Genomic DNA, 22,513 nt, shown 5'->3' with positions numbered 1-22,513 from the left:
TATCTATCTATCTATCTATCTATCTATCTATCTATCTATCTATCTATCTGTCTATTCTCTATCGTCATCGTATTAAACGCACCAATAGCGCGCCAGGTGGATAAGCCAGTTTGTGATTGGTTCCCGCAGATTTGTAACGGAAGCAGGATAGATTAACGTACAGGTTTCCAGCCTGAGCTTAGGGGCGAAATCAAATCGCCGGCAGATCAGGCTTTTCTACCCAGTCTAGGATTTGGCCACATCTTAATCGAAAAAAAGATTTTCTTCTAATATCTCCATATATAGCTGTATTTAACAGCAAACAGAGGGCGGCTGCAGAGAAGCAGCCCCACAGCTTGTTGTTGGCCCCAGGCTTCATAGTAAGGATGGTGTATTTCTGCAGACATGCAATGTTCACATTAAACCAAACACAAACTATGCCAATAGTTCAGTATGACTGCCAAAAAAAACTTGATTTTGATTACATTAAATCACAGAATTTTCTTGCACTTTTTTCAGTCTTCCATTATGCTTTCTTTCAAACAGTTGCCTCGATGTCAAATAAATTTGTTTCAACAGCCGTATATCCATAAAAGTGACAAGTGAGACACCAAGAGAAGTAATGCACAGTATCTCAGATCCCTGAAACTGTAGCTCTTTTCACAGAAGAGCTACAGTTTCAGTTGAAAACTTATTTTGTGTTTATAATATTGTGTGAACTTCTAATACTGTGTGAACTTAATAAGTTATAAACCAGCAATATTTGATTTTTGGGCCACTTGGTGGCAACGGAAACAAACTGTGAACACAACTCTGATATATCTCTATATATTTTATATTAATATGGAAAACGTGTTAGCAACAGTTGCCTATTAACACATCCAGCAGTTACGGAGCAACATTAGCATTTATATGAAGTCATGTTTGTGCAACTTGATGAATGGAAGTTTGCGCTGATGCACAAAGTTAAGTAATAGTAGCAATATTATGTCTTTGGACTAGGGCTGTCAATCGATTAAAAAGTGTAATCTAATTAATTACATACTCTGTGATTACTTAATCGAAATTAATCACATACATAATTAACGGTGCCTGAACCGATATTTTTTAAGAAAGTAAAAAAAGAAAAGAAAAAAAAGGGTACTAAACAATTGGTGACATTAAAGAACGGCTTGTTTATTGCTAAGGCCATATGGTCAAAATTAAATGATTTAATAATAATGTATAACAATAACAATAACTTATTTCACTAGTAAATTGCTGTTGAATGACAAAAACAACCACCAGATGGGAAAAGGACATTTACAATAACTTCAAATGCACCACGAGGCTGTAGTTTACCAGTTTCATTGAATGCACCGTCTGTGTTGTTTCTCTGACGGCAGCTGCAGATTGTTACATCCCGGTGTTGAATCCTCTACAGTAAAACACAGTCAACCTTTACACCATTTAGCGTTAGCTGTTAGCATTTTAACCGTTTTTAATCCAGCTACTAGCTAGCGGTAGGCTAACATTAGCTGCTGTCGAGTATAGTGTTAACTAGTGTCACATGCAGCGGTGTTTGTGTTTCCTGTAATGTCTGTTTCAGAGCATCAGAGAGAAGCGCAGACATATCAGTGGCACCAGATTTTGGTAGCCAGGGTTGGCAGGAAGAAGATTTTTACAAGTAAATGTTCCAGTTAATGATCCAGGCAGAACATTCTCGTCTCCCTCCTTCATTTTACAGTCCAATGGTGGCTAGAACGGCTCCGGGTCAAACGTCAATATGGAATGGATTAATCTGCGTTATTATTTTTTTTAACGCGTTATCTTTTCTCAGATTAATTAATCGAAATTAACGCGTTGTTTGACAGCCCTACTTTGGACGCATTATGAGAACATTAGCTATTTTCAGTTTCAAACTTGTTTTGAGCGAGCTGTGCTCTACTAAATAAACACAGTGAGTGTCCTCAGATGCTTTTGCCTCTCAGAAAGCTACGTTGATATTTCATATACAGAGGTGAAAGCCAGATCAGCAAGCAGGTGGAGGGGATCAACATGGGAATTAAGGAAAAGGTGGGCTACTTAACTTTTATTCTTAGTTTTTTTATCCTTCCTCTACAACTTGTTATGTTTAATGAAAGAAGGCTTCTTATCTTTGAATTATACATACACAACATGCAGCTCTCACACACACACACACACACACACACACACACACACACACACACACACACACACACACACACACAGCAGGTTGAATATCACTCTCAATCTATGGGGTCCGATTTTGCCCAGAAGATGGTGCTATTGACTTGACTATAGAAATTGAATTTCTGATCTTGATTCTCGAATTAAGGAAAGCAGTCCCCAAACTTACTAAAATGAAGCCAAATATCCATGAAAATGTGTGTATTATAGCAGAAATGCAGAGTTAACAGAACAGTAGACTCCATAAGAGAACCTAAGGAGTGACTATAAAGGACAACATAACTGGATGATGTGTTGATGAAGTTAGACACACTGATGAGCTCTGTCACTTGCTTTCACTAACTCAGCCAGCCTATAAGAGGAGGAAAATACTAACTCCTTATATGTGTCCTCTTAGCCGGCTAACCAGCCATCAGTACATCTTAAAATCACAAAGGTTTTGTTCAGAGTTGGAAGCCTGTGAACCCCATGGCTGTGGAGCTTGGTGTAGGTCAATCAGGAAAGACAAGTGAATGAAGTAAAGATAAATGTTTATAACACATTATATGTGATAGTTAAAAAAAAATCTTGTGTCGGATAGACTCTACAGGGAGATTTTTAATCGAGAGGTGTCTACCCTGAGCATCAGTGAGATGAATCCAGACACTGGTGGTGGTGGCGGTTAATGTTTCTGACGACTGTGATTCTGCTAAGGCTGATAAGGCTGATAAGGCTAATGGAGCTGATGAATCTGCAAAGACTGGTGGTGATGGGGAGGTGGAGGAGTGCTTTGCCATTTGCAATGATTTGCACTGAAATGACAGCCGTTATTGAACAGATGATTTTATTTGATCTGATCTGATATCTGATGCTGGCATGAGGAACATGGCCCATGTACATCATATACAAATGCAAGGCTCTCTTACTCAAACTAGACTTGTTGGATTGTTCAGTGTTCCATGTGTCAGGGGTACCTGAAGCAACACAACCCCACCAACGCAGCCCACTGCGTTGATTTAACTCAGTGCTGATAGCGGTCTGAATGCCCAATTAGTATTGGGAAAAACGTTGAGAATGGAATGAGAAACCAAATAAGGTTGAGGCTGAACCTGTGACAATTAAGGCCTTATTGAAAACGGGAAGCTCAAAGTGTAGTCCTTTGGCAGTTGCTCTCCATCAGGTTTAATCATTTTTATTTTGCACAACATCCTTTTTGTGGTGCAAATATTGGGCCCCATTGGATAGCCCCATTCCCTAGTGTGGTTTTCCTCCCACAGTCCAAAAACATCCAATTATAGGTGAACTGTAAATTGTTTTACTTGTAGATATGAATGTATTTTAATTTAAGTGTGATATTCTGGTGACTGTTCAAAGTGTGTATGACCCATCTCATTCATTGCATGCTGGGATATGCTCCAGCCTACTTTGACCATGATTAGGATAAACAAATACAGTTGATCTGAATTGAACAATTGAGAAATACAATGGATGATCTGTGGTTATGCGTGGCTTGTTGAGATGTTGCAGCGGAATAGTTAGTTCAATCAGTCATTATAATTGCTAGGAAACAACAATTCAATAATGTCTGGGTTGAAGCAAACCTGTAGTTTAACGTTGTGTTTAGAAGTTAATGAGAAGCTCAGAGCCACAGTTCACACAAACACTTCTCACCAACATTTTACCTATGATCACGGAGTGCTGTTCTGGCGAAGAATGGGCAGAGGTATGATATTGTGGCTGTCTGTGACTGTCTAAACTAGTTGCACAGCTGACCAGCTTTTTGCAAAAAAACATTTGCATCAACACAGTATATCTGTTTTAATTCATTTCAGTAACGGTGGGGTGCTTGTTCCATAGTCTAGGCTGATGAGAGCATGCAAGCTAATAACTGGTTGTAAATGACACATTACTTCAGATATTCACCCCCTTTTTCCTGTTTCCCAAAATTTAATAATTGTGAATGTGATGGTATAATTATGAAAAATGATGTGAGGTGTGGTGGCTTTAGAGTCATTTGAAGGCACAATTTGCCTCAGCAAGGTACAAAGCAATAACAAGAAATGTAACTTATGACTCCTACTTTTGATTTTTTTTGAAAAATGATGTGACTACATTAATGGAAAATAGGTATTGGGTGGGACAATTTATTTGTGTGTGTGTGTGTGTGTGTGTGTGTGTGTGTGTGTGTGTGTGTGTGTGTGTGCACACACACACACACACACACACACACACACAGAAATTGCCCCTCCTCCAACACAAACACATGAAACCTAGTGTAAATGTGTCCCTCCTACTGTGGGTATGAAAAGGCCCATGAAACAATTCACTCTTTACTCTTCGGTCTGTCTTGTTTTGACCTTTCTTGTGTATCACCCGTACTCTTTACCAACCCATTCAAATGTGTTTCTGTTCCTTTATTTGAGGTTTTTGTTCCTCCCACTCTAGCACATTTTATGACTCTCCTGCTTGTCATGTGCATTTTCTTCTATGTCACCATGATATGATGATTATGTGTTAGTTAGTACGTTTTGTATTGCAATACACTTCGGATTGGCCCTGATCCCTACAGTGCATGACCTCAGAAAACAACATTTGGCCTGTATCCCACATTTTGGGAATTGGGGAAGATAATTTGACATTATACTGTTTTAGCGATGAAAATGGTTTTCTCACAGCAGCTGTAGGTTAAAAATGTTTAATACAAGAGCTCCAGTATCACTGAGCATGGATAAAGTTGAAGTAAGCAATATACACTAATATCTGTGTGTTCTCTCAGCATGAATCCCTCCCCTCTACACCTTAGCCTCAGAAGAGAAGATTGTCACAGATTAAACTAAAATCCATCTTAATAGAGAACAGCTATTACTCAAAAGTTTGTTCATATATTTGAAGTATTTAAAGTTTGGACAGTCTATACATGCTTCTGCAATTATGAGTATGCATTTCATTTTTACATGTAATCCACTAAACTACACAGTATTTTTCATACATAAAATCAGACAGACACCAGTGTTGTCTTTGTTGATGCTTTATTGGCAGATTTGGTAACTAACAAGAAAGAAGCAGGAGAAAAGAGCACATATCACAAACAAATATTTGGAGAATTGAGAACACAAATTTAGAACATGTGCAATTATTGTTGTAAACAAAAGTAAAATAAAGAAATAGTAACAGTGTCAACAATGCAATTAAAAAGATAATCATAAAATGAATTCCTTATTCTCTCATCACCCCATCTCATGTCGACGGCTGACCTTAACCTGACTGACCAAGAAGGACCCCGTTTCTAGTGTGGAAGACCTTGACCAAAGAGGGACTCATCGGGGAGGGCATGTATTCTTGACATTGGTCACCATCAAGACTTGGTGCACACTCTACTATGTAGGAGAAGAAGAAGGTACCGTGATTTAACATGCAGCTGTCGCTCACTTTTCCTCTACGCAGATCAAATGAACACCCACCAAGCAGATCACTGTCCCAGTAAGTATCCTCATCATAAACACTGAACGTAAGTCTGTTTTTCATGTTAATGACGATGGGTCCAAACTCAAATGTCTCTGGCCATTTAGGATTGTCATCGTTACTTATGATGACAGTACGCTTATTCAAATCACCGTAACTAACCTCCACTGAACCATCTGTCTGACTCCACTTATCACCATATAGACCTTCTGCATAGAGCCTGAAAACCTTTAATGTTGCAAGACCTTTCCCAGCAGGACAGCAGTTTGACTTGATATTCTGACTACTGTTGCAAACACAAGCACAAGGATCCCTTTTGCTGGATCTGTGCCCAATCTTACAGGTTTCTGAGCATTTTTTCAACACTGCATTTTTCTTGATGTACTTCTCCACCTCTTGCTTCAGTCCGGCTCTGGCAATATGACCAATTGACAGTATGGTGTGCAGGGGCTTTAAGCTGTATCGGACCACATCAGGTGTGGTTTTCAGTGAGCTAAGCCAGTTGTTATAGACAGAGGGGTTTGATTGGCCTTCAAAGAGGATGTCAGCCTCATTGATGTTTCCACCAATGACCTCGGTGATACGTTCATTAAATGTGCTGCTGAAACTTTGACTAGAGCCTAACTTCTGCTTCTTGGCCTGACAGTGTTTGTACTCGGCCGTAATGCTAGCAGTATTTGCAAAGCTAGCAGAGGCCTCAACTGACAAACAGTCTTTGACTTCTGTTTCTGACAGTCCACTCATGGTTGTCTGGCAGGTCCGGACAGCAGTGCTTGCTTTTATTTCCCCTCCCAGAGACACTTCTGTGATGTAATGTGTACCATATGTGTCGATCAGACTGTGATATGATGGCTGTGTCTTACGTGAATAGGATGGAAGGGAGTTCACAGTTGATTCAAAGTCATGACTCAGTGGAGGTTTTGTTGCCATTCTATAGCTGTAAAACACAGTTCCTCAGTATTAAGTTAATATATTATATAATATTAAGTATTAAGATTACAGTAATGTTCATATTTGTCACTTTAAGCATGAAGTTAATGACAAAAAGACAAATATCTGTGCACATACTCACCGGTAGAAGCTACAGTAGACAGAATGTCTAAAGAAGCTGTAGTGGTCTTGTTTCGACTTTTGCATGGCAAAGGTAGATTCTTTGGAGTGGGAACCTCCTAAACCAACACTAAGCTTGGCAGACGGATCTACAGGGATTTCAAGGCCAATTTTCCAATCATTGGACACGGATGATGTAGAATCATTGACAAGACTTTCGACAGAATCATACTGGATAGCGGAGACCTTTAAACTGCACTTGGGGAGGGTTCTCCAGTCCACCATGGCAGCTGGAACCTTCTGGCTCTCTCCATTCATGTAGCTGTTTGTGTATAGCCTGCAAGTGCCATTGCCAAGCTTCCATGTTTCAGTGTCGATGACATAGGCACCTTTCCGCTCCATTGTGACGATGTCAAAGCCTTCTCCACCCAGATTGTAACCAGGGACAAAGGGAGTCTTTTCACACTGCTGTGGTGTACCAATGAAGCTTACACTGGATGGAAGACACAGAGGACACCATGCCGAGAACAGGAGCATGAGATGCCACAGCCTTGCCATCTGTATGGAAGAAATAAATAGGGACAGAAGGTAAAAGGCATGGACACAGAATCAGTTAAACAATGCATGTAATATTTCAATATACATTGGATATCACTAAACTAATGACTGAGGAATAGGATATACTATGCCATACTCCCCTGTCTACTATACTAGATAGGGGAGAACTCAGGGGTCTTACCTTGGCTGTTGACAACAAGCTCTGTTCAGTAACTTACAATGTCTGACCCATGTTATAGTGGTAATGTGGAGGTGGAGTCTTGATTGCTTGCCTTTGTGATTCTCACACATTTTATAGGTGTTTGTGTGTGTGTGTGTGTGTGTGTGTGTGTGTGTGTGTGTGTGTGTGTGTGTGTGTGTGTGTGTGTGTGTGTGGGTTTGGTGGTTGATTGTGTGGAGGCTTGGAGTGGGCCCCTAGGGGAATGGGGGTTGGGGTAAGGGTTGGGATACAGACCCTGTTAAAAAATACACTTAATAGCTTTTAATAAATTGCCTCAAAAGTCTTTACTACATATATGAGTCTGGAAAGAAACAAACGTAAACTGCGAATTAGGGTTAGGGTAAGGGTTAGTGCCTCTGCCAATGACTTGACTGATTGGCAGAGGCATACAACAACAAAGCGGTAATTCTAGATTGTTCTGTATTTAAAGTGGTGATTATATAAGGTATTTCACACTGTTCCTTAAGGTCTCCTAATAGGGTACGTAACATTGGTTGGGCTGAAAATGACCCGGTTGCTATTCTATGGGCCCTTATGCATCCCTGTGGAATGGCTCTATTTGGAACGACAGCTTTTCTTCCAAATATGGTATGCTCAATAATATTTAGATTTAGATGAGCTGCGCGCTGATTGGTTGAGCGAAGCACATACACATACATTGGAGACGAGACAGCAGGTCTCATATTTCAGACACTGCAATGTTATACATTGTTTGTCTGCTATTTTGTTACTAAATTCACTTCTGAGACTTTTTTATCCGAGAAATCAACTATTTAAAGCTCAAATATGTTTTACAAAAAATTGATGGCTAATTGCAAATTTGGCAAGACGTGTCGGACTTCAGTAGCTCCACACAGTCTGACGAGACAGTGGCAGCCCGCTGTGCTCCGTACCCAGGGCAAAGTCACCGTTTCTGGGTTACTGGACTACCGGGGCTCGGGGCTCCGCGGAGCTGGCCGGCTGCCGGCATAACTATAGTATATTTACAGTTTGAACTTTGTCACGCCACTTATATTACAGCTACCCTAAGGTCTTACAAAGCTAACACTTGTGTCCGATTTCAATTTAATGCATTTTTGTGAATTTCAGAGTTCGGAGGAGGCTAGCTAGCTCTCATTGATAGAGCTCCATCCAGCTCACCGCGGGCACGACATAGATTCACAAGACAAACTGGTCCCAGATCAGTCAGTGGCCTATGTAACTTTTGGGGCGTTGCAAAGATAGAAGCTAGAGCCAAATGAGGTAGGAGTTGAGGAGTTGACGTCAACTTTTAGCTTTGTTGAGATTCGCCCGTTTTCAGCAGCAGTTTCAAATTGTGAGATTTGCATTGGAAAGAGGTGTCAACGGGACTTTGAGGTTCTCTCTATGTCCTTTTTACCCACCGAACTGTCGTAATTCAACTATGACAAGGTAAACTCGGTTTTGCATTCTATCACCCCTTTAATATTTTCCTATGTTACCTGCTGTTGTATGCACTTTAATGTATGGCACATTGAGTTGACTTGGAATGAAATATGCTATAGCTATATAAAAAATCGCATAAATCTCAAGTTCAAGCCACAGACTGCTCATTGATATAAAATACTTTACCCAAGAGGATAATACAATAACATTAAAGTTAGTGTAGTACAGTGCGTTTTACCGATGGAATGTGGGGAATGGTATAACTTAATTTAACACAACTTTTCATGATACCTATAAAGCACACTGTAGGCTGCCATATATTTTAAAACTGGAAATTTAAAGTAGCATAAAATGAATTAATATTGTGAATCTTTTGAAGAGTAAGTGCCCAGTTTCATCCCCAGTTTAGAGAGAACGAAGTCTGACACCTAAAATGAATTTCAAAATCCTTCGCCCTCTACCCATACAATGAAGAGGTTTTGTTAAGATTATTTTTTGGCATTTTAGGGCTTTATTTGATAGGAAAGCTTAGACATGAAAGGGGAGAGAGAGGGGGAATGACATGCAGCAATCAGAATCAACCACGGTCACTGCAGCAAAGCCTGAGCCTGGGACACATGGGGCACACGCTCTACCAGGTGAGCTACCCAGGCGCCCCTACAATAAAGAGTTGGTAATTTTGCAAAATACAAGCACAAACAACAATTTGTAATTACCATCTGCTACAGCATGTGGGTGGCTGGTGTTGTTTTTTTACCTTGTGAGTCATTATGGTAAAATGTAGCCCTGGAGACATTCGCTGTATCTGGATCTGTCACAGAGCAGTTTTGAGTACTTTGCCAGGTGGCCTGTCTGCGGCCCAATTTTGTCACCGGGATAGCGTCACAACCGTGCAATTTATACGGTCAATGCCTCTGTTTGAGAGCCAGTCTTTAAATTAAGTTTTACAGTATATGACATGTTATGGTTTATTTTGTAATGTGTAGGTATATAGATCTTTTAAAAATATGTTTCTGTTGAAATAAATATACCTATAAAGTAGTTATGTATCTCTTACGTTTGCCCTCTCATGGACATAATGCCCAGAAACAACGCAATTTTTGGTCAGTTTTGTCAGCCCTGACATGTATAGGAACGATCGGATGAAATGAAGAGAAAAATGAGAAGAGCCTTCTATGTGTGCCGTCTTGACTTTAGTCGTTTGCTTGCATTTGTATGATTATGCATTTCAATTTTACATGTAACCACAAAACTACACAGTATTTTTAATACAATAAATCACACGGACACCTGTGTTGTCTTTGTTGATGCTTTATTGGCGTTTGAGTTTTTTAACTAACAGAAAGAAGCAGAAGAAAAGAACATTCCTCACAAACACATGCAGTATTTGGATTACATTTGAGAAATTGAGAATGCGTAATTATTTTGTTAACAAAAGTCAAATAAAGAAATAGTAACAGTGTGAAATATGTGATTAACTAGATGCAAGATAATCATAAACTTAAATCCTTATTCTCTCATCACCCCATCTCGTGTCGACCGCTGACCTCAACCTGACTGACCTCAACCTGACTGGCTAATTTAGCATTCCTCTTCCCTGTCTCTCCAAGAAGGACCCCGTTTCTAGTGTGGAAGACCTTGGCCAAAGAGGGACTCATCGGAGAGGGCATGTATTCTTGACATTGGTCACCATCAAGACTTGGTGCACACTCTACTATGTAGGAGAAGAAGAAGGTACCGTGATTTAACATGCAGCTGTCGCTCACTTTTCCTCTACGCAGATCAAATGAACACCCACCAAGCGGATCACTGTCCCAGTAAGTATCCTCATCATAAACACTGAACGTAAGTCTGTTTTTCATGTTAATGACGATGGGTCCAAACTCAAATGTCTCTGGCCATTTAGGATTGTCATTGTTACTTATGATGACAGTACGCTTATTCAAATCACCGTAACTAACCTCCACTGAACCATCTGTCTGACTCCACTCATCACCATATAGACCTTCTGCATAGAGCCTGAAAACCTTTAATGTTGCAAGACCTTTCCCAGCAGGACAGCAGTTTGACTCGATATTCTGACTACTGTTGCAAACACAAGCACAAGGATCCCTTTTGCTGGATCTGTGCCCAATCTTACAGGTTTCTGAGCATTTTTTAAACAATGCATTTTTCTTGATGTACTTCTCCACCACTTGCTTCAGTCCGGCTCTGGCAATATGACCACTTGGCAGTATGGTGTGCAGGGGCTTTAAGCTGTATTGGACCACATCAGGTATGCTTTTCAGTGAGGTAACCCATCTTTCATAGATAGAGGGGTCTGATTGGCCTCCAAAGAGGGATTTAGGGGCGTGAGCAAGGTCTCCACCAGTGACCTTTGTTTCACGCTCCCCAAATGTGCTGCTAAAACTTTGACCAGAGTATAGCTTCTGCTTCTCTGCCTCACAGTATTGTAACATTGCCTTAATGCTAGCAACTTTCTCCAAGCCAGCAGAGGCCTCAACTGACAAACAGTCTTTGACTTCTGTTTCTGACAGTCCACTCATGGTTGTCTGGCAGGTCCTGACAGCAGTGGTGTCTTTTATTTGCCCTCCCAGAGACACTTGTGTGATGTAATGTGTACCATATGTGCCGATCAGACTGTGATATGATGGCTCTGTCTTACTTGAATAGGACGGAAGGGAGTTCACAGCTGATTCAACCTCATGACTCAGTGGAGGATTTGCTTTCATTCTGTAGCTGTAAAACACAAGAATATATATATATATATATATATATATATATATATATATATATATATATATATATATATATATATATATTAGTTACATCACAGTTCCATTTTAATCACATGTCAATCTTTATGTTGTTTGTTTTAAGCTAAATTGCTGTCATTACTGCCAACCACCTAGAAACCTTTAAAACAAAGCATTTCTCAGTGAACTGACCAAATAAAGTTAAGGTTATGGCAAAAGAAGACAAATATCTGTCTACTTACTCACCTGTAGAGGCTAACATCGACGGAATGGCGAAAGAAGATGTCGCGGTCTTGTTTCGACTTTTCCATGGCAAAGGTAGATTCTTCAGAATGGGAACCTCCAAAACCAAGACCAGCAGTGAGGATCACTGTCATGGATGGATCTAAAGGTATAGAGAGGTCTAGCCCAATTTTCCAATCATTCAACACAGATAATGTAGAAGCATTCACAAGAGTTTCGACACAATCATACAGGATAGCGGAGACCTTTAAACTGCCCTTGGGGAGGGTTCTCCAGTCAACCATGGCAGCTGGAACCTTCTCGCATTCTCCATTCATGTAGCTGTTTGTGTATAGCCTGCAAGTGCCATTGCCAAGCTTCCATGTTTCAGTGTCGATGACATAGGCACCTTTCCGCTCCATTGTGACGATGTCGAAGCCATCTCCACCCAGATTGTAACCAGGGACAAAGGGAGCCTTTTCACACTGCTGTGGTGTACCAATGAAGCTTACACTGGATGGAAGACACAGAGGACACCATGCCGAGAACAGGAGCATGAGATGCCACAGCCTTGCCATCTGTATGGAAAAAATAAATAGGGACAGAAGGTAAAAGGCGTGAACACAGAATCAGTTTAACAATGCATGCAATATTTCAATATGAATTTGATGTCACTAAACTAATGACTGAGGTATAAGAAGAATTGGATGCGAAAAATTTACTCAACTATACTATAATATACTCTCCTATCTACTATACTAGATAGGGGAGAACTCAGGGTCTTACCTCGGCTGTTGACAGCAAGCTCTGTTCAGTAACTTACAATATCTGACCCATCTTATATGTAAGTCTGATGTGAAGGTGGAGTCTTGATTGCATATGTGTTTCTCACACATTTTTTTTCGTTTAACCTCATGTGTGTGTGTGTGTGTGTGTGTGCGTGCGTGTGTGCGTGCGTGTGCATGTGCATGTGTGTACACCACTTCCTACGCAAAGGTTGTGATTAATAAAAAAACAAACTTGACGGGAGAATGTGCTGTCCTCCACGCAAACTCTGACCCATGCGTACGCACATTTTTTTAGACAATGGGAATTGGCGACGCAGATGGTGAGGTGGTGAACTGAAGTCAGACTGAAGAAAGTAAATATGGGAATAACGATTACTCGTAATATTTTCAAGTATTGATGTCTCACGCACATTTCTTAATTTTCCCACTTTCTTCACGCATAATGCTGCATGATGGCAGTGCTGACTACACCAATGGAAGAATCAGGAGAGAAAGAGACTTCAGGGACCATGACGATGCCTGGCTAATATGCCGATTTAAATTCTATGTACTGAATTGGGTCCAGTAGAGAGGGCATCGTGCCAGAACCGTGCCATCCCGGTCCAAATACAGGTCCTCGCCACTCTGGGGGGCCACCGGCTGTTTCCAGAGGGAAATGGCAGATGTGTTTTATATAAATATTATATATAATCTTCAACTTTATCACTAAGGCTTGTTTGGATATAATATATAGTTCTGTTAAATCTTATCATATAGGTCTGGTATATCGAAGCTGTCCCCGAGTGCCGTAATGCCTGCCGTTTTGGAAGGTATTATTATATAGGTGGTCTATAGATCAGGTTTACCTACACTGTGCGAGAACATGCCGAAATTATAATTCAATTTGCTGCAATTCCCGAGCGTCTGAGAAGTTTTTTGCTTTTTTCCCCACCAATCGTCATGATTCGGCATAACGAAAGAACAACTGCAGGCCATTAACATACTGATCAGCATTCATGAGGTGCTTTGCATTGACTATTTATGGTTAAAAATTGGCGTGTACAGGGCAGGATAAGAGGCCAATTCACGTACGCACCCTTGTGGGTCATGAAGGCTTGGTCATGACCGAAAGAACACGATCCAGGGTACAAGCGGCCAAAATGGGTTTCCTCAGGAGGGTAGCTTAGAGATAGAGTGAGAAGCTCAGTCATCCATGAGGAGCTCGGAGTAGAGCCGCTGCTCCTTCGCGTCGAAAGGAGCCAGTTGAGGTGGTTTCGGGCATCTGGTAAGGATGCCCCCTGGGCGCCTCCCTAGGGAGGTGTTCCAGGCACGTCCAGCTGGGAGGAGGCCCCGGGGAAGACCCAGGACTAGGTGGAGGGATTATATCTCCAACCTGGCCTGGGAACTCCTCGGGATCCCCCAGTCAGAGCTGGTTAATGTGGTTCGGGAAAGGGAAGTTTGGGGTCCCCTGCTGGAGCTGCTACCCCCGCGACCTGATAGCGGATAAGCAGACGAAGATGGATGGATGGACCCTTGTGGGTAATCTGTGATTCATAAGGGGAACATTTCTTACAGATGTGCGTACACACATTTTATAAATCTTATTTTTTTTATATTACGTTTTTTACCGGAATCTTGATCGTTAGATGTATCCGAGTACTATCGATAGGAAAAAAAACAACCAAAATCAGTGCTAGCAAACTAGAGTTGCTGCAGCTAATGGCCAGAGCTCCCAGTTAGCTTAAATGCCAGTTGTGGGGGCATGTTCTAAAGAGTGCCTTTGTGCCTCTTAACAGACACAAAATAAGATTAAAATCTCTGTGCAACATGAACAGGGCCCTTAACGTGACAACAAGATGCATTTTCAACTCAGACATTGTGAAGAAACCGTTTAAATTCAAAGTTTGTACTGTCACCTACCTCTTTTCCATCGGTCGCTTCACCGAAAGACAAGATGAGTCAATCACGGAGGTCATGCCTTCGTGACGAAAAACTTGAAGTTTATTTCCCCCTCAAAAAATAGGTAATTGAGCACTGTAGTGGTTATGACCATATCAGTGACTATGTTACTCCATCCAGCTCACCGCGGGCACGACATAGATTCACAAGACAAACTGGTCCCAGATCAGTCAGTGGCCTATGTAACTTTTGGGGCGTTGCAAAGATAGAAGCTAGAGCCAAATGAGGTAGGAGTTGAGGAGTTGACGTCAACTTTTAGCTTTGTTGAGATTCGCCCGTTTTCAGCAGCAGTTTCAAATTGTGAGATTTGCATTAGAAAGAGGTGTCAATGGGACTTTGAGGTTCTCTCTATGTCCTTTTTACCGACCGAACTGTCGTAATTCAACTATGACAAGGTAAACTCGGTTTGGCATTCTATCACCCCTTTAATATTTTCCTATGTTACCTGCTGTTGTATGCACTTTAATGTATGGCACATTGAGTTGACTTGGAATGAAATATGCTATAGCTATATAAAAAATCGCATAAATCTCAAGTTCAAGCCACAGACTGCTCATTGATATAAAATACTTTACCCAAGAGGATAATACAATAACATTAAAGTTAGTGTAGTACAGTGCGTTTTACCGATGGAATGTGGGGAATGGTATAACTTAATTTAACACAACTTTTCATGATACCTATAAAGCACACTGTAGGCTGCCATATATTTTAAAACTGGAAATTTAAAGTAGCATAAAATGAATTAATATTGTGAATCTTTTGAAGAGTAAGTGCCCAGTTTCATCCCCAGTTTAGAGAGAACGAAGTCTGACACCTAAAATGAATTTCAAAATCCTTCGCCCTCTACCCATACAATGAAGAGGTTTTGTTAAGATTATTTTTTGGCATTTTAGGGCTTTATTTGATAGGAAAGCTTAGACATGAAAGGGGAGAGAGAGGGGGAATGACATGCAGCAATCAGAATCAACCACGGTCACTGCAGCAAAGCCTGAGCCTGGGACACATGGGGCACACGCTCTACCAGGTGAGCTACCCAGGCGCCCCTACAATAAAGAGTTGGTAATTTTGCCAAATACAAGCACAAACAACAATTTGTAATTACCATCTGCTACAGCATGTGGGTGGCTGGTGTTGTTTTTTACCTTGTGAGTCATTATGGTAAAATGTAGCCCTGGAGACATTCGCTGTATCTGGATCTGTCACAGAGCAGTTTTGAGTACTTTGCCAGGTGGCCTGTCTGCGGCCCAATTTTGTCACCGGGATAGCGTCACAACCGTGCAATTTATACGGTCAATGCCTCTGTTTGAGAGCCAGTCTTTAAATTAAGTTTTACAGTATATGACATGTTATGGTTTATTTTGTAATGTGTAGGTATATAGATCTTTTAAAATATGTTTCTGTTGAAATAAATATACCTATAAAGTAGTTATGTATCTCTTACGTTTGCCCTCTCATGGACATAATGCCCAGAAACAACGCAATTTTTGGTCAGTTTTGTCAGCCCTGACATGTATAGGAACGATCGGATGAAATGAAGAGAAAAATGAGAAGAGCCTTCTATGTGTGCCGTCTTGACTTTAGTCGTTTGCTTGCATTTGTATGATTATGCATTTCAATTTTACATGTAACCACAAAACTACACAGTATTTTTAATACAATAAATCACACGGACACCTGTGTTGTCTTTGTTGATGCTTTATTGGCGTTTGAGTTTTTTAACTAACAGAAAGAAGCAGAAGAAAAGAACATTCCTCACAAACACATGCAGTATTTGGATTACATTTGAGAAATTGAGAATGCGTAATTATTTTGTTAACAAAAGTCAAATAAAGAAATAGTAACAGTGTGAAATATGCGATTAACTAGATGCAAGATAATCATAAACTTAAATCCTTATTCTCTCATCACCCCCATCTCGTGTCGACCGCTGACCTCAACCTGACTGACCTCAACCTGACTGGCTAATTTAGCATTCCTCTTCCCTGTCTCTCCAAGAAGGACCCCGTTTCTAGTGTGGAAGACCTTGGCCAAAGAGGGACTCATCGGAGAGGGCATGTATTCTTGACATTGGTCACCATCAAGACTTGGTGCACACTCTACTATGTAGGAGAAGAAGAAGGTACCGTGATTTAACATGCAGCTGTCGCTCACTTTTCCTCTACGCAGATCAAATGAACACCCACCAAGCGGATCACTGTCCCAGTAAGTATCCTCATCATAAACACTGAACGTAAGTCTGTTTTTCATGTTAATGACGATGGGTCCAAACTCAAATGTCTCTGGCCATTTAGGATTGTCATTGTTACTTATGATGACAGTACGCTTATTCAAATCACCGTAACTAACCTCCACTGAACCATCTGTCTGACTCCACTCATCACCATATAGACCTTCTGCATAGAGCCTGAAAACCTTTAATGTTGCAAGACCTTTCCCAGCAGGACAGCAGTTTGACTTGATATTCTGACTACTGTTGCAAACACAAGCACAAGGATCCCTTTTGCTGGATCTGTGCCCAATCTTACAGGTTTCTGAGCATTTTTTTAAACAATGCATTTTTCTTGATGTACTTCTCCACCACTTGCTTCAGTCCGGCTCTGGCAATATGACCACTTGGCAGTATGGTGTGCAGGGGCTTTAAGCTGTATTGGACCACATCAGGTATGCTTTTTCAGTGAGGTAACCCATCTTTCATAGATAGAGGGGTCTGATTGGCCTCCAAAGAGGGATTTAGGGGCGTGAGCAAGGTCTCCACCAGTGACCTTTGTTTCACGCTCCCCAAATGTGCTGCTAAAACTTTGACCAGAGTATAGCTTCTGCTTCTCTGCCTCACAGTATTGTAACATTGCCTTAATGCTAGCAACTTTCTCCAAGCCAGCAGAGGCCTCAACTGACAAACAGTCTTTGACTTCTGTTTCTGACAGTCCACTCATGGTTGTCTGGCAGGTCCTGACAGCAGTGGTGTCTTTTATTTGCCCTCCCAGAGACACTTGTGTGATGTAATGTGTACCATATGTGCCGATCAGACTGTGATATGATGGCTCTGTCTTACTTGAATAGGACGGAAGGGAGTTCACAGCTGATTCAACCTCATGACTCAGTGGAGGATTTGCTTTCATTCTGTAGCTGTAAAACACAAGAATATATATATATATATATATATATATATATATATATATATATATATATATATATATATATATATATATTGTTACATCACAGTTCCATTTTAATCACATGTCAATCTTTATGTTGTTTGTTTTAAGCTAAATTGCTGTCATTACTGCCAACCACCTAGAAACCTTTAAAACAAAGCATTTCTCAGTGAACTGACCAAATAAAGTTAAGGTTATGGCAAAAGAAGACAAATATCTGTCTACTTACTCACCTGTAGAGGCTAACATCGACGGAATGGCGAAAGAAGGTGTAGTGGTCTTGTTTCGACTTTTCCATGGCAAAGGTAGATTCTTCAGAATGGGAACCTCCAAAACCAAGACCAGCAGTGAGGATCACTGTCATGGATGGATCTAAAGGTATAGAGAGGTCTAGCCCAATTTTCCAATCATTCAACACAGATAATGTAGAAGCATTCACAAGAGTTTCGACAGAATCATACTGGATAGCGGAGACCTTTAAACTGCCCTTGGGGAGGGTTCTCCAGTCCACCATGGCAGCTGGAACCTTCTGGCTCTCTCCATTCATGTAGCTGTTTGTGTATAGCCTGCAAGTGCCATTGCCAAGCTTCCATGTTTCAGTGTCGATGACATAGGCACCTTTCCGCTCCATTGTGACGATGTCGAAGCCATCTCCACCCAGATTGTAACCAGGGACAAAGGGAGCCTTTTCACACTGCTGTGGTGTACCAATGAAGCTTACACTGGATGGAAGACACAGAGGACACCATGCCGAGAACAGGAGCATGAGATGCCACAGCCTTGCCATCTGTATGGAAAAAATAAATAGGGACAGAAGGTAAAAGGCGTGAACACAGAATCAGTTTAACAATGCATGCAATATTTCAATATGAATTTGATGTCACTAAACTAATGACTGAGGTATAAGAAGAATTGGATGCGAAAATTTACTCAACTATACTATAATATACTCTCCTATCTACTATACTAGATAGGGGAGAACTCAGGGTCTTACCTCGGCTGTTGACAGCAAGCTCTGTTCAGTAACTTACAATATCTGACCCATCTTATATGTAAGTCTGATGTGAAGGTGGAGTCTTGATTGCATATGTGTTTCTCACACATTTTTTTCATTTAACCACCTGTGTGTGTGTGTGTGTGTGTGTGCGTGCGTGTGTGCGTGCGTGTGCATGTGCATGTGCGATGCTCAGGGGTCTCATTTATAAATGTGGCATACACACAAAACGGGGCTGAAAATGTGTGTACACCACTTCCTACGCAAAGGTTGTGATTTATAAAAAAACAAACTTGACGGGAGAATGTGCTGTCCTCCACGCAAACTCTGACCCATGCGTACGCACATTTTTTAGACAATGGGAATTGGCGACGCAGATGGTGAGGTGGTGAACTGAAGTCAGACTGAAGAAAGTAAATATGGGAATAACGATTACTCGTAATATTTTCAAGTATTGATGTCTCATGCACATTTCTTAATTTTCCCACTTTCTTCACGCATAATGCTGCATGATGGCAGTGCTGACTACACCAATGGAAGAATCAGGAGAGAAAGAGACTTCAGGGACCATGACGATGCCTGGCTAATATGCCGATTTAAATTCTATGTACTGAATTGGGTCCAGTAGAGAGGGCATCGTGCCAGAACCGTGCCATCCCGGTCCAAATACAGGTCCTCGCCACTCTGGGGGCCACCGGCTGTTTCCAGAGGGAAATGGCAGATGTGTTTTATATAAATATTATATATAATCTTCAACTTTATCACTAAGGCTTGTTTGGATATAATATATAGTTCTGTTAAATCTTATCATATAGGTCTGGTATATCGAAGCTGTCCCCGAGTGCCGTAATGCCTGCCGTTTTGGAAGGTATTATTATATAGGTGGTCTATAGATCAGGTTTACCTACACTGTGCGAGAACATGCCGAAATTATAATTCAATTTGCTGCAATTCCCGAGCGTCTGAGAAGTTTTTTGCTTTTTCCCCACCAATCGTCATGATTCGGCATAACGAAAGAACAACTGCAGGCCATTAACATACTGATCAGCATTCATGAGGTGCTTTGCATTGACTATTTATGGTTAAAAATTGGCGTGTACAGGGCAGGATAAGAGGCCAATTCACGTACGCACCCTTGTGGGTCATGAAGGCTTGGTCATGACCGAAAGAACACGATCCAGGGTACAAGCGGCCAAAATGGGTTTCCTCAGGAGGGTAGCTTAGAGATAGAGTGAGAAGCTCAGTCATCCATGAGGAGCTCGGAGTAGAGCCGCTGCTCCTTCGCGTCGAAAGGAGCCAGTTGAGGTGGTTTCGGGCATCTGGTAAGGATGCCCCCTGGGCGCCTCCCTAGGGAGGTGTTCCAGGCACGTCCAGCTGGGAGGAGGCCCCGGGGAAGACCCAGGACTAGGTGGAGGGATTATATCTCCAACCTGGCCTGGGAACGCCTCGGGATCCCCCAGTCAGAGCTGGTTAATGTGGTTCGGGAAAGGGAAGTTTGGGGTCCCCTGCTGGAGCTGCTACCCCCGCGACCCGATAGCGGATAAGCAGACGAAGATGGATGGATGGACCCTTGTGGGTAATCTGTGATTCATAAGGGGAACATTTCTTACAGATGTGCGTACACACATTTTATAAATCTTATTTTTTTTATATTACGTTTTTTACCGGAATCTTGATCGTTAGATGTATCCGAGTACTATCGATAGGAAAAAAAACAACCAAAATCAGTGCTAGCAAACTAGAGTTGCTGCAGCTAATGGCCAGAGCTCCCAGTTAGCTTAAATGCCAGTTGTGGGGGCATGTTCTAAAGAGTGCCTTTGTGCCTCTTAACAGACACAAAATAAGATTAAAATCTCTGTGCAACATGAACAGGGCCCTTAACGTGACAACAAGATGCATTTTCAACTCAGACATTGTGAAGAAACCGTTTAAATTCAAAGTTTGTACTGTCACCTACCTCTTTTCCATCGGTCGCTTCACCGAAAGACAAGATGAGTCAATCACGGAGGTCATGCAGTTTATTTCCCCCTCAAAAATAGGTAATTGAGCACTGTAGTGGTTATGACCATATCAGTGACTATGTTACTACATGGAAACGGTCCAAATGATGCCTGTGGCTTGCACAGTAATAGTGTTACTGAAGGCTAGCTCTAGTCTCGCGTTTTTTTTCCCTATCGACAGTACTCTGTGACATCTAGCGATCAAGATTCTGGTAAAAATCGGCCGGATTTCTCCTTTAACTGACCCTCTACTGGGTTCCTACATGGCTGACCCATATGGCCAGTCTAGTCCAAGGTCTTCTTCTCTCCTTCCACTAATGCTCCCTCCAATTATTAAAAATCGTTATACGCTGTAATGGGATTTTGGCAGTAAAGTAGGAAATTGACTAACCAGCTGTTGTCTTTTCATCTTAATTACACACAGGTGAGCTCCATTCAAATTAGTTGGTGACTGGGTACAAGGCATTATGCCTATGTATGCGTCATTTAAACGTATTTAAAGGATTTTGTTTTCAAAAAAGAGCAAACAACAAAACATGAAATCCAAGTGGGGTAAACCATCTAATTTTTATAGGCACTACTGTATAAATACCTGGAGCAAATATCATATTGGATGACGTGTGACATTTTGGTTCATGTGGTGAAGCAGGGTTGCTATGATCGAGTACTTAACATTCACACATTAAAAGGAGGAACTGTGTCTTTAAATTAATGCTACGTTGCTATGATTAATCCTACATGAAGCAGCTTTGACAAACTTCGCAAAACAAGATTTTGTGATCATTTCACAAATCAGCCAATATATACTTTAATGTTTTGTTGTGTTTTAAGGTGGGATGCATCCGCAAACTTGCAGCACAGACAAAGAGCACAGTTCAATCGTGTGACACAAGAAATGATGTATGCTTCTCTTGAGATGTGTCATTTAAACGGATTTAAAGGATTTTGTTTTTACTTTTGCTGTTATTTCAAAAAAAGAGCAAACAACAAAACATAAAATCCAAGTGGGGTGAACCATCTCATTTTTATAGGCACTACTGTTTAAATACCTGGAACAAATATCATATTGGATGATAGTGCTTAAACATGCAGTAGAAATAGCAATTAAGAATAAAAAACAGTTACTGTCATCTCCAGAGATACATACAAACTTCCTGTGTCACACAGTGAAACTGTGCTATCTGTTAGCGCTGCACGTTTTCAGATGCATCCCACTTTGAAACCCTGCGAAACAATCTCTAGATACTGTATAGATATTGAATAATATGTGCAATAATAAACAGCATTTATTGTCTGTACACAATTCTTTCTTTTTACTGTTTGAACGACCCTCCATCAAAGCAGCAATGTCTGCCCTGTTCGCAGTTCCCACACTACAATTAACCACATTTGTTCTTGGTTCAGTTTTGTTCATCTGATGTATTTCTCAGTGTCTCATGTGGTCGAGCTCATTTACTTGAATGAGGAAGCTTGCTTTTGTAAAAGCTTTACCGTATATGGAGCTTAAACTAAGAAGGAAATATGCACCATATTGAATAGGCCATGTAGGCCTAGTTTTTTAGACAAGTCCATCATTAGGTTACTGTAAAGAACCATACCCTCTTTGAAGGTTTAACTCTTAAACTGCAAACTATGTATATTAATTTTGTCACATGAAATCATACAAAGTACAACTCCAGTAAAAATGTAAAACTATGTGTAACTGGGCCCAATAGAGGGCTTAGCCAAAAATTTAGCAATTTAACACAGTCGACCATGCCATCATGGGACTTTCACCCAAGGAGTTTAAAATTTAATTTGATATCAGTTGGTACC

General features: G+C 41.0%; 2 protein-coding genes and 1 pseudogene across 3 annotated transcripts; all 3 read right to left on the bottom strand.

Moving 5' to 3' along the window:
* Window positions 1-5,160: 5,160 nt before the first annotated feature.
* On the bottom strand, window positions 5,161-7,455 carry LOC144527747 (perforin-1-like). Its single transcript, XM_078265983.1, has 3 exons — window positions 7,400-7,455; window positions 6,683-7,218; window positions 5,161-6,547 (listed from the first exon to the last, which is right to left on the bottom strand). Exons 2-3 carry the CDS (start codon window positions 7,216-7,218, stop codon window positions 5,404-5,406), a joined length of 1,680 nt encoding a protein of 559 aa, XP_078122109.1. The 5' UTR covers window positions 7,400-7,455; the 3' UTR covers window positions 5,161-5,403.
* A 2,682-nt stretch (window positions 7,456-10,137) lies between these two features.
* Window positions 10,138-12,692, bottom strand: LOC144527738 (perforin-1-like). The gene is made up of 3 exons (XM_078265971.1): window positions 12,607-12,692; window positions 11,845-12,398; window positions 10,138-11,581 (listed from the first exon to the last, which is right to left on the bottom strand). Exons 2-3 carry the CDS (start codon window positions 12,396-12,398, stop codon window positions 10,363-10,365), a joined length of 1,773 nt encoding a protein of 590 aa, XP_078122097.1. The 5' UTR covers window positions 12,607-12,692; the 3' UTR covers window positions 10,138-10,362.
* Window positions 12,693-16,228: 3,536 nt separating this feature from the next.
* LOC144527729 (perforin-1-like) lies at window positions 16,229-18,784 on the bottom strand (annotated as a pseudogene). Its single transcript, XR_013502848.1, has 3 exons — window positions 18,699-18,784; window positions 17,938-18,491; window positions 16,229-17,675 (listed from the first exon to the last, which is right to left on the bottom strand). The product of XR_013502848.1 is annotated as a perforin-1-like (transcript).
* Between the last annotated feature and the right edge of the window lie 3,729 nt (window positions 18,785-22,513).

The sequence above is a fragment of the Sander vitreus genome, chromosome 2 (assembly GCF_031162955.1).
Source record: "Sander vitreus isolate 19-12246 chromosome 2, sanVit1, whole genome shotgun sequence".
Taxonomy (NCBI): Eukaryota; Metazoa; Chordata; class Actinopteri; order Perciformes; family Percidae; genus Sander; species Sander vitreus.
The sequence above is the reverse complement of the archived record's forward strand: the minus strand, read 5'-3'. Positions and strand labels throughout refer to the sequence as shown.